We start from the raw sequence: 12,736 nt of genomic DNA, 5'->3' as shown, positions 1-12,736 counted from the left end.
GTGTCTGTGGAGTTTTGCCTCTCAAGCGTGTTGCTTTTGGGAAGCTAAAAATGTGCTCTAGTGATATAAGGGCCTAAATCATGCACAAAAAAGACAAAGAAAAGACCTGGAACTTATGAAATAGGAGCTGCAATATAGGCAGGCCAGCAGAGCTGCAAGTCCAGATTAGAGGGGAGAAAAAAGGAAGCTCATATATTATCTCAAATGCCTGATCATTTGGAAAATAGTAGTGACCAACACTTGGCAAATCTGATAAAGCAAGTGAAAAATTTAGGAAACGAAGTGAATAAAAACTAAGCACACACATGAAAACATTGTCATATTACACTACTTTCCTCAGCAACAGCAGAACTTACACATTCATATTAGTGTAAATACTTATGGATTTAACCCTGAATTGTGATGTAATTATCCTGGGGGATAAGATGTGGGGAAGAGGGTAGGATAAGAGGATTAATCTAGCCACTACATCAATATCCAGTAGGAAATTCTAAAAACTATTGAGTTTAGAAATAGCACCATAAACATACTGTTCAGAAATATAGAGGTAAATACCCAAAGAAATGAAAAGGTCGAAAGTTCTGTTCAATGAGGGTAGAGACTTGGAAGGACAGAGAACTGCTGATTTTCTTAATAAATGTTTGGTGCTGATATTATTTTAAATTTTTCTATATGCATGTATTACTTTGATTTAAAAAAACTCCATGAGGGATCTCAAAAGGAATCATCTTCTGAATTATGACACTTTTTTAGATGCACCTGAACCAAGACAGAACAGCTTCAGCCCTGACTTTCCAGGTGGCTGTGGTCCATTTGACCTTCCTGGGCTCCACCTCCCCACCACAGTTACTCCCAGGGCCACCTGACCAGTCCCAAGATTCAAAAATTCTTGTATCACAATGAACACAGTTTTAGGGAGAGAAGTATTTTGCTTCCTGAGTTACTATAATATGTATGTAATACTACCACGCTCTAATATCTACCCCAGGATGCAGTTAAAATATGGACCCTATGTCAAAGGCCAACTGAAACTATTTGTCTCGTGTGAGACCTTCATGTGAGAACTAGTTTTTTTTTCTTTATTATTATTTTTTAAATTTTATTTTAAGTTCTGGGATACATGTGCAGCACGTGCAGGTTTGTTACCTAGGTATACACGTGCAATGGTGGTTTGCTGCACCTGTCAACCCGTCATCTAGGTTTTAAGCCCTGCCTGCATTAGGTATTTGTCTTAATGCTCTCCCTCCCCTTCCCCCCTTAACCCCCCGACAGTCCCCAGTGTATGTTGTTCCCCTCCCTGTGTCCATGTGTTCTCATTGAAGAACTAGTTTTTAAAAACATTTTATAAATTTTGAGTATCTCATTAAGAACCTCTCCTTAAAACCAGGCCTGGCCCAGGATGAGTTGTTTCAGGTGAGACAGTCACACCTGTCCTCAGAACAGTGTCATGTAGAGATAATGCAAACACCAGCCCACTAAATTATAGGGAATTGATAGGATTCTCATTGGCTCCTCCTGTCTTCTTGCTCTAGGACATAGAAAAACTCAGTGACGTCTCCACTGGATATGCACAGGATCACCATGTCAGCAGTAGGAGCTTGGCATCGCTCTTACTGCCTGAAGAGCCCGTCCACTTCCGCCCCATCTACAGGGGAGCCTCAGCTGCTTTTTGTATTCAGCTGTTTTGTATTGATGAGAAATACGAAGCAAGGCAAGTACTGACCTTCTGGCTGGCTGTCACAGTGAGAATCTCTTCTGGCACTGGTGGCCCAACATTTTAACTTTACAAAGCCAGTAATTTCCAAACCTGGCCCGCATCCTAATCTCCTGGGGAATTTTTAAAAACCACAAATTCCTAAGCCCCATCCAGAGATTCTAGTCCATCACATTTTAACAAGGGCTACAGAAGTGGGCTAGAAAGCTGGCCCACCTGTGTAACAATTGGGACTATGGGAAATTATCACTTACATAACCACATGCTGCTCCCATTCTGTAAAGTTTGCATTTCTTGGAGAATTTGGATTTGGGTTACTGGTTTTCTGGAGTCTTTGGTTGCAAGTAACAGAAAATCCAACCAAACTGGCTTTGGAAAAAAAGTTGAATAATTGCCTCACATACCTAAGGGTAACCCCAGTGATGAGACTAATTTAAATATGGCTTGTTCTAGGATTTATTTAGATAACCAAATCAAGGACCAAGTTTCTCTGTCTACCTCTTCAGCCTGTGTATTAGTTTGTTTTCATGCTGGTGATAAAGACATACTCAAGACTGGGTAACTTATAAAGAAAAAGAGGTTTAATGAACTCACAGTTCCATATGGCTGGGGAGGTCTCACGATCATGGGGGAAGACAAAAGCCACATCTTACATGGCAGCAGGCAAAGAGACAATGCGAGCCAAGTGAAAGGGGTTTCCTCTTATAAAACCATGAGATCTCGTGAGACTTATTCACTACCACGAGAACGGTATGGGGGAACTGCCCCCAGCATTCAGTTATCTCCCACAGGGTCCCTCCCACAACACTTGGGAATTGTGGGAGCTACAATTCAAGATGAGATCTGGGTGGGGACACAGCCAAACCATATCACCCTACTTCCCTACTATTGGCCCCTTTCTCAGAGGAGTGCCCCATCCTGGGCCTGAGACCACTGACAGGCTCAGGTCTGCATCAAAATCCAGTGAGGGGGACTTGCCGGGATGGGCCCAACTTTTTCCTGCCAAAGTCCCATGAGGGCTGACAGGACTGTGTGTTCATTCCTGAGCCAAAGGCTATGACGAGCCCATGCCACAAGGAGATAGAGGAGATGGGCTGCATCCCTTAGCTCGTGCTCGACCCAGAATCTGCAGCTGGTGCCTCAGCCACATGGAATATCTGAGCGAGGGATAACTTGACACCCAACAGCAATCCAGCAAGCAAGGAGGAGGCATACACGGTGCTGGGCTTTGTCTAAAGCCCCGGCGCCCACCAGACCTCATAGCTACCCACCCCGCCCCTCCAGAACACCCGTATGTTCAGTGCTTACTGTTCTCCTGTGGTCTGAACACTGGACGCTGCTCTCAGTGCCTGGATGCCACATCTCCTTGGCACCGACTCCTCATCTGTTCATAGAACCATCTCGAAGAGGAAATAATTGGCCCATTTTGACGGAATGGAAGGCTCTAGAATGTCTTTTAGATGACCAAGAATAGCTGGACAGTTCCTCTTCAGAGGTTCTGTTTAAACATGTTCCCAATCTCCCAGCATCCCCTGGAACCATGTTGTACTTTAACTTTTTTCGTCTTGAGTTTTTGGCTTCTGTGGAGATCTGGAACATTGAAAAGATAAATTCTTTTTATCCTAATTGTGTTGTAGACATCTAAAAACTTGTAAAGCCTTTCTATTTTTGTTGCTTTATATTTATTTTATCGGTACATTTAAATATGATTGTGCTTACAGTATACTTTTTGAATTTTGAAACAGGAATTTGATGACCCAGTGTAGTTTGCCTATGAACTTACATCTGCAGCTAGTCAGAAAATCTTCAACAGATAAAAGGGAAAAAGATCAGAGGCAGCCTATAATATTTCCCACCTCTTCTCTTAACTCTTTCAAAACAGACGGGAAGGATAGGAGGCACAGAATGACCAATTTTGTTTTGGCTTTTCAAATGCACAGAGATTATTAATTGATGTGAAAGTGCCTTCAGTTCTGCAGAATACTTTATTACTGGCATATGAAGCTTGCGACTTAGGCACCCCATTAGTGTTCAGCTAGACACACGTTCTGACTAGTGGTTGGCTAATCACTGCCCGAGGGGAGGGAGCTGTAAATCTCTGTAAATGTCCACTGATGTTGCATTTGCTTGCAGGGCAGTGACAGTGCTTACTGTCTTGTTTACAGGTCGCTGGATTTTATGAATTTTGTTTTCAGTCTTTTTTCTGTAAGTACATGCTGAATTTTGAGAACTGATTTTGTAAGCTTAGAGAAGTTATATAAAAGTAAAATGTCATAAATTTATTATGCTATGAATGTTGAGGTTTGTGTTCTGAGAATAAGGTCAAATGGCATGTCATGAGCTCATAAAAATAGAAAGTATTGTCATTTTCAAGAATTTTTAAGTCATGCTATTTTAGCAGTTCTCTTTAAATGCAAAATTTCTTTTAGACATAGCCTTACAAGTGTTTTATCAGAATCAAATCATTTATAGTAATATATGAAAATGTCAGAAATTAAAGTGAATGACACAGTTATGGTATTTGATAGATTATATTGGCTATAAGTGTTCTGAAACCATCATAATGCTTTTCTGAGGGTAGCAAAGTAGGGACTTGTTGATTTTCAGGTTGGTATTTCTTTCCCTACTGGTTCCTCAGGCCTGACTTCATGCCTGTCTTGTAGAGGGGGCTCAACCCACATTGGTGAATGGGCCTGCAGGCTAATATCCAAGTGCAAATAAGATTCTCCATGTCAGGGTGTCCTGGGCTTCTGCCTACATTCTTGTCTCATTGTTCTCTAGGGATGGAGATCCAGCTGAACTCTCACACTTCTTTATTGAAGGAAAGAAAATGGGGAAGGAAGTTTTGAGGGACAAAATGCCTTTTTATAAAGACAGGCCTGTTAATTAAGTAAAGTCAACAACTGTACTTCTTCAGTTGACTGATTTCAATAAAAATATCTATTGCTTTATATTTCCTGGATACTCTTTCTCATGAGGCAAAAACAAGTATACTTTAATTATTTCGTCTTAAAACTATGTGATGTTAAGTTTTATTTCCTCATTCTTATTATAATGAAGCTATGTAATAAGGCAATACGTTCTCCATCATAATTTTTAAAAATTGATTATTAAGGCACTTTCAAAACAATGTAGATTACCCTAAACATAGGATTTACAAAGTTGATGTCCCTCAAAAACTCCTCAAATAAATTTCACTAATTTTAATTATTTCCTATTTTAAAGTCCATGTAAAGGTAAATCTTTAACATTATAAAAGTAATGCTGGCTTTAAAAAGTTACAAGAGCTGTTTACATTTCAAATTCTATTTGACTTCGGAACATGGACGACAGGAAGAAAATAACCTTGATTGCTTCACCCTTAATCCTTCAAATCCAAGATGAAGCAACTCATTATAGTTAGTCTCCGCCTCCCAAAGGAAGCCCACCCAGACTTGGCACCCAGTCCTTATTTTCAACTTGAGTATTTCAGCAACTTGACTCTCAGTTTCCCCAAAAGGAGTCTTGCTAATTTGCTAAAAAGAAGGAAGATAAGGTCAAACAATGATTCACTCCTTTGAGCTGCACAAATGTCCCCAGGGTTTTGGATTAGCACAAGTAATGCCTTCACAGGGTTCAAGAGGAGGCGAGATCCCAAAGGGACAAATTAGCTTTGGGAAGAGCAGGCTGCTTCTGCAGGGACCTGGCAGGGGATCAGGCAGCTGCGTGAAGCTCAGATAGCCTAGAGCAGCACTGTCCAGACATGGATTGTGAGCCACGTCGGTAATTCTGAATGTTCCAAGAGCCACAAGGACAAAAAAGAAAAAGGAACAGATGAAGTTTATATGATAATATCTTTTATTTAACTTAATATGTCCCAATCCTGTTTTTAAAGAGACAGGGTCTCACTTTGCTGCATGCAGTGTCGCAATCATAGCTCACTACTGCCTCAAACTCCGTGGCTCGAGAGATCGTCCTGCCTCAGCCTCCCAAATAGCTGGGACATGCCACCATGCCCAGCTAATTAAAAAAAAAAAAATTGTAGAGATGGGATCTCGCCATCTTGCCCAGGCTGGGCTCGAACTCCTAGGCTCAAGTGGTCCTCCCATCTTGACCTCCCAAAGTAGTGGGATTCCAGAAGTGAGCCACTGTGCCTGGGCAAATGTAATCATTTCAACATATAATCAATATGAAAACTTATTAGTGAGCTATTTACATTCTTTTTCTCATGCTAAGTCTTTGAAATCTAATATATATTTCACATCTGTAGCACATCTCAATTCAAGTACTGAATTTTCATCAGAAATAGTTCATCTGTATTTAGATGTTATAAAATTTACAGTTGGATAAGTAGATTCACACAATCCAAGCACACATAAAACTTTTCCAGTAATGGAATTAAGTATCAGTTTTTTAAATTTAAATGAATTTAAATGAAATAAAATTTAAAATTTAGTTCTTTTGCCATACTAGCCACATTTCATTGTCTACTGTACTGACAGGGCAGGCCTAGAATTGGTGAATGACAGCCCTCAGGACATGCAGGACCTCTTGTATCTACTAACTAAACCCACTGCCTAGGTTTAGTCATGCTCATGGATCTGTTCATCCAACTGGGATCATGTCATGATAAAATATATACACATTGGTTTATGGATAATCACAGAATTTTAGAGCCAAAAAAGGCCTGGAGTATCATCCTCCTGTCTCACAAGAGGAAGGGGCCACTGGTGTAAGGTCACTTAGTAAGCAAGAGGCCTTTGCTAGGACACTATGCTACCTCACTGACTTTGTGACACAAGTGAACTTGCAAGTATGAATTGTCTTGGTTTAAAAACTACTTCCCCAGAAGAGTTATGCTGAATGACTGCCATCGTGTATAAGATTAATTTATTCAGGTTTCAGTGAGACACGAAGATACTTTTTCCATGCTCTTGTGGTTGCTTATTTAGTGAATTTTATGTGATTATTTTCCAAATTACAGGAAAGGTAATTTGAGTATCCTCTCCTTAATGAACACATTTTGCTTCTAGTTTTCTTGGTGTTTTTTAGAGAAATTTGTTTTTTGATTAATGGTTTTTTATTCTTTCTCTGTGTCCTGGTTTTGATGATGTTAGGATAAGAACTTCTGTGTAATTTCTCTGCCCCATCTCACCCCTGAGTTCATCCTCATCCAGAACTTCGTGAAAATGGTCCCTTTCAGCACCTGCACCCTCGAGCAGGACCTCTACGTCTTCCACCGGGCCGGCTTGCTCAAGTGAGTAGACACATGTTTGGCCACACAGCAATCCATGAAATTACAGAAGACAAGGGAACAAAGAGCTCCCTGCTATTTTAATAATTTATTTTAAAGATCATCTTTTATTAGAAGAGGGCTTGATTCAGTGATTTTAACTAATACATTTAGAGAAAGAATGGCACTTGAGAAGAGATTTGTCCTGTCAGATGTTAAAACTTAATAGAGCTCCACAACAATCAAGACAAGGCCACGTTGACTGATTCTGTAGGCAGAACAATGTAACACAAGAAACAGACCCAGTATAGTAGGAACTCAGTGTGCAGATTGAGCTTTGTATGTGAGTGTGTGTATATAATACATTCATGACAAAGTGTGTGTCACAACAGTGGGGAAAGGAAGGATTCTTCTGTAAATGGTGGGACAAAATGAGGATAGAAATTTTTTGATACTCTATCATAAAATAGATTCTCAGGTGATTAAAGAGTTAAATGTAAATATTGAAAACATAAAAATTAGAAAATATATTTATAGTGCTAGGTTCTGTGCCAAGTTCTGGGAACACAATGATGAACAACATACAGACATGGTCCCTGCCTTTTCAAGGCTTATGGACACATATTGTGTAAAACTGCAACTGTGATGGGAGTAACCAGTGCTGGGCATGTGGTACTGAGCATGGAACATTGGGAGAGTTGGCCCAGCCAGATGAAGCTTTCCTGAGAGAGTAATATGGAGTGCTGGATGAGGAAAGTGAGTAAAGATTGGCCTTTATCACGTCTCAGAATGAGAAAGTTCTTTTTAAAACATGAAAGAAAAAAATTAAGGTTTCTTATACTATACCAAGTTTTTTGAACCACCTGATTTAATTAAAATATAACTGACCAACAGAAGGATGTTTTAAACAAATATGGCAGACAAAAGGTGAGTATATTTAATATATAAAGAGTTTTAATGAATCAATAAGAAAATCATTTAATTCCTAAATAGAACAATTAATAAAAGGCATGACCAGACTATACAGGAAAAAAAACCAAAAATCAGTGTATATTTAATATCTTCTATCTTATTTTTACAAAATATTCTGAGGCTCATCAAACTGCACACTTGAAATGAGGGCCTTTTATTGTATGTAAATTAGACCTCAATAAAGTTGACACACAATCTTCTGACGAAAGGTTTGGTGGAGGAGCGTCAGAGAGCTCGCTCTGTAAGTGCTGTGTTAACCATTTGAGTGAAACTTTGGGAAACATCCTAGATGTTCACTTCATAATTAGGGACTGGTTAAATGAATTTTAGCAAATTCATTTAGTACATTATGATGAAGATTTGAAGAAATAAAACCAGATTTCTGTATCCTATGTGGAAATATATCTAAGATGGTGAGAAAAACAGTCAAACAACAATAGTACAAGTAGTAATACTAATGATAATTAACATTTATTGAGGATTTGTAGTGTGCCAGGCGCTTTCTTAATAATCACTTGCCATGTGTCAACACTCACAGTGACTTAATTAGTTAGGTATCATTATTCTCATTTCACAAGTAAGAAGACTGAGACGTAGAGAGGTTGAGTAACTAGTCTACAGTCCACACAGCAGAAAGTGGCAGAACTGAAATTGGAACCTAGGCTTTTAGCTTACGGAGCCAACTCATGACCACCCCACATACTGTTTCTCTACGTGGTGTGGTTGGTATAATCCCATCTGATTGTTGTAAAGTGTTCATAGGTAGCAGTCAGCACTATTGCTAAACTGTTGTATCAGAGTGATCCCTAAACACAACTGCCTTGAGCCAGTTCTGTCTCTGTCCTGCAGTAGTCCAGACATGAGCACGTGGTCTAAGGAGACTCAGCTTTTTTCCCCATGAAATTGTCCAGGAACTGAAGTTCCTTCTTTTATTGCTCCTCCACTCCATAGAGCAAGGGTCTTTACCTAACATATCCAGAGAGAAGCATGAGGTCTGTGAATCTGGATGGGAAGGAAAGCGACATCTTTATTCCACTAACCTGTAAGTGAAGTTTAGTGTGTCCTTCCATTGTGACTGGAGCTGGCAGGTCTCATAGTGTTAGCAGAAACCACGACTTTGTAGCCAGTAGAAATGACATATATTTTTGTTCATGTTTTTGTTGTTGCAGATGTCTCAAAAATATCACATATATTTACCCTACTTTGAAATTTCAGTGATTTTATTCTCAACCAGAATTTGTTATTTAATGCATTAACAAAGAGGCACAGGCATTACTGTAACACATTTTAAAAAACATTTTGCTAACTGTGTTTCAAGATAATTTGTAATCCTCTGTGTTTTATTTTATGAACGTAGAAACATTTGTCTGGGAAGGAGTTCACAGCATCACCAGAGTGTTAAAGGGCTCCGTGGCATGCAAGAGTTTCAGACTCATGGCCAGAGTGGACTTTTCCTCCTTGTGCTCAGAGCTAGCTCCGAGTGCCATAGCCACATTGCAGCCCACAGGGAAGGGTGGAGCGAGAAGTGGAGGAGGGGAAGCACTTTGCTCTCAGGGGACATGAATCACCTCTGTTCATATTGTGTGCTAAGGAACTTAGTCTCATGGCCCTACTTAGCTGCAAGGGAGCCTGCAAGATATGTTGCTGGCAGGTTGGGCATGTGCCCAGTAAGAAACTCAGTTGATTCCTTAATTAAAAAGAAGAGGAAAAAGGTTACTATGCGAACCATATATCTAGTTTTTATCTTGTGTATGTGTAGAAGTTCTGAAAAGGTACATAGGATTTCATTAACCTTATATGCCTCTGGGAAACAGGACTGGGAATTGTAGGTGAAGATGGTGACTGACTTTTTGCATTACATCTATCTGGTATGTTTGATTTTTTTTGTTTTAATTAATAAACATTTTTTTTTTAGACGGCATCTCATTCTCTTGCCCAGGCTGGAGTGCAGTGGCACAATCATGGCTCACTGGAGCCTCAACCTCCCAAGCTCAGGTGATCCTCCCATCTCAGCCTCCCAAGTAGCCAGGACCACAGACATGTGCCACAACACCTGGCTGATTTTTTTATTTTTTGTGGAGATGGGGTTTCATCATGTTCCCCAGGCTTATCTTGAACTCTCTTGGGCTCAAGCATTTCACCCACCTTGGCCTCCCAGTGTTGCAATTACAGGTGTGAGCCGCCACATCTGGCCAATAAACTTTTTTCCAAAAGTTTTAGGTTTACAGCAAAATTGAGCAGAAAGTGCAGAGAGTTCTCAAAAGTCCCTTCTCCACCACCATACGCAGACTCTTGCATCATGAACATCTAGCACTAGATTGGCACATTTGTTGTAATCGATGAACCACCACTGACATATCATTATCAACCAATGTCCATAGTTTACATTAGGGTTCACTGTTGGTGTTGTACGTCCTATGGCTTTGGACAGATGTGTAATGCCATGTATCCACTGTTATGATAGCACACAGAACAGTTTTCCTCTCCTAAACATCCTCTGTGCTCTGTCTGTGCATCCCTCATTTCCCACAACACTGTCAACCACTGGTCTTTTTACTGTCTCCAGAATTTTACGTTTTACAGAATGTCATAAAGTTGGAATCGTATTAGTAGCCTTTTCAGATTGGCTTTTTTCACTGATTAATATGTTTTTAAGATTCCTCCATGTCTTTTCATGACTGGCTAACTTATTTCTTTGTAGCCCTGGATAATATTCCGTTGTCTGGATGTACCACAGTATGTCTACCCATTTATCTAATTGAAAAACCTCTTGTTGCTTTCAAGTTTGAGCAGTTATGAATAAAGCTGCTATAAACATGCATGTGTAGGTTTTTATGTGGGTGTAAGTTTTCAACTTTTAGATGACTACCAAAGAGTACAATTGCTGGATCCTATGACCAGAATATGTTTAGTTTTACAAGAAACTGTCAAACTATCTGACAGAGTGGCTGAGCCATTTTGCATTCCCACCAGCAGTGAATGAGTTCCCGCTCCTCACACCCTTGCCAGCATTTGGTGTCATCAGTGTTTTGGATTTTAGCCATTCTAATCAGTATGTTAGTGGTACCTCGCTGTTTTAATGACATGTGGTGTTGAGCATGTCTTATATGCTTATTTGCCAACTGTGTATCTTCTTTGGTGAAGTGTCTGTTTAGGTATTTTGCCTATTTTTAAATGGGTTATTTCTGTTTGAATTTTTAAAAATCAGTGGGTGTGCAGTACTTCTGTGACAAAAAAATGTAGTTAATTTTTTCTACACTGAGATTTTATATTGTATTATGATTCAAGTAGAATTTTTTAAAATGTACTTTATGCTCCGCATTCTTAAATGCATTGGTGACTTTTTTTCTTGGAGTTTTCACTCTGAATAAATCCAGTTGAGTAAAGGCTCTGGAGATGGAGAGCAATGAGGTGATACGGATCTAGGAAGGAGTCATCGGTCTGGCTGTAGTAGCAGCCTTGTTCTTAGTAGCTTTAATTACATAATTTACATTCATATTCTTTTCTTACACACTCTTTTACTATGTCCATGCATTACTTTTCTTAAAAATAAAATCTAAATCTTTTCAATGATGAGACTTTGAACACTTGTCTGGGAATTAGTTTGGTTGCAGTGGAGCCCTGGCTTTTCTTCGTAACCTTTTTCAGTGCCAGCTTCTTTTTCTTGAATCACTTGCATTTGAAATTGGAGCTCATGATGTATACCTGGGTTCTTTTCTGAAATATTAAAGACTCAGAAGCTGAACTAGATTTGTGTCTTTCACAAGTCATGTGTTGTCGCAGTTGCCACCTGAGCCCTCATCAGGAACCCTCCTTCACAGCCTCCTCCAGTTTGTCGCCAGCACACCTGCCAGCCCACACCAGGTTCCCTGCCTGTGTGCTTCTGTAGCTTCTCCAAGTGCCATGGTTGTGCCCATTGCCTTTTTCCATTCAAGAAGCTATGCACGGTCTCATAGGGGAAGGCATCCCTCGAAACCCACACTCTTATCACCATTAGGGGTGCACATGGCAGTGGGCAGTTGTTTTCTACAGAAAGCATAGATCTCCTCTTTAATTCTTTAAACCATATTCTAAGCATAAAACGCTTTTTAGTGAAACCACACATTTAATGTTAAAAATGGTAGCTTTGCCTGTCAATATTGCTCAGTTCCTATAGGGAGTACAACATCGTTCTTCCCTTTGCTCTTTTAAAGTCCACACTCCTGCACCCTCTCCAGGCAGCTGATCGTGGCTGCAGGAGTGGCGGAGAGAAAGGAGGGCGGCCAACCTGAAGAGGCTCCTAGAGAAATGAGAAGGAAGAGCAACCCCCACCCTTACACCCCAGCAAAAATGAGTGTACTAACAAATGAATTTGGTGGAATTTCATATCACACAAAATGAAGTTTGGAAATGTGAGAGTGGGGGAGACCTTAAAGATGACTTCCCATCACCTTTCTGGGTTCCTGGCATCAGTTACCCCGAGGTGGCAGTGCCTGCACAGGGCCATCCCCTTCTGTCCCTGCATCCCCATGGCCTTGTCTTTAAGTGCCGAGGGTTTCCAGCCAGTCCCCTGTACCTGCCTGTCAGCCAGGAGTGCAGGAGGAGCTCAGGTGCAGCAGCCAGGGTCCTTTGTAAGTCAGGGCACTATCCAGTGATGCTCAGTGACATGCACCCTTTGTATCTGTGAGGACTCACACCTGGCTTTTAGAAAGTGAGACTTTACAAGAACTTGTTTGTCCCTTAAAGAAGGCCATCGGGGTGGGTTGGGCATACAGTCATCATGGACCGTGGCATATTCTTCCTTCTTGCTCCTTAGCACCTGGCTTCCCTTCTCAAGGTTACCTCATTTTACTGAAGGA

At 40.4% G+C, this 12,736-nt stretch overlaps 1 protein-coding gene across 2 annotated transcripts in view; it reads left to right on the top strand.

Moving 5' to 3' along the window:
- Positions 1-12,736, top strand: part of CFAP61 (cilia and flagella associated protein 61) — a 295,737-nt gene that overhangs the window by 102,713 nt on the left and 180,288 nt on the right. Inside the window, exons 10-13 of one of the 2 annotated variants that reach the window (XM_023217759.1) lie at positions 1,533-1,711; positions 3,880-3,919; positions 6,811-6,950; positions 9,256-9,811. In XM_023217759.1, coding sequence (XP_023073527.1) covers positions 1,533-1,711; positions 3,880-3,919; positions 6,811-6,950; positions 9,256-9,727 — 831 coding nt within the window. In that variant the 3' untranslated portion in view covers positions 9,728-9,811. Of the gene's footprint in view, positions 1-1,532; positions 1,712-3,879; positions 3,920-6,810; positions 6,951-9,255; positions 9,812-12,736 lie in introns of those variants that run through there. The other variant, XM_023217758.2, reaches the window with a different exon arrangement.

Source organism: Piliocolobus tephrosceles, chromosome 20 (assembly GCF_002776525.5).
Source record: "Piliocolobus tephrosceles isolate RC106 chromosome 20, ASM277652v3, whole genome shotgun sequence".
NCBI lineage: Eukaryota > Metazoa > Chordata > Mammalia > Primates > Cercopithecidae > Piliocolobus > Piliocolobus tephrosceles.
This window is presented reverse-complemented; position numbering and strand designations above follow the sequence as displayed.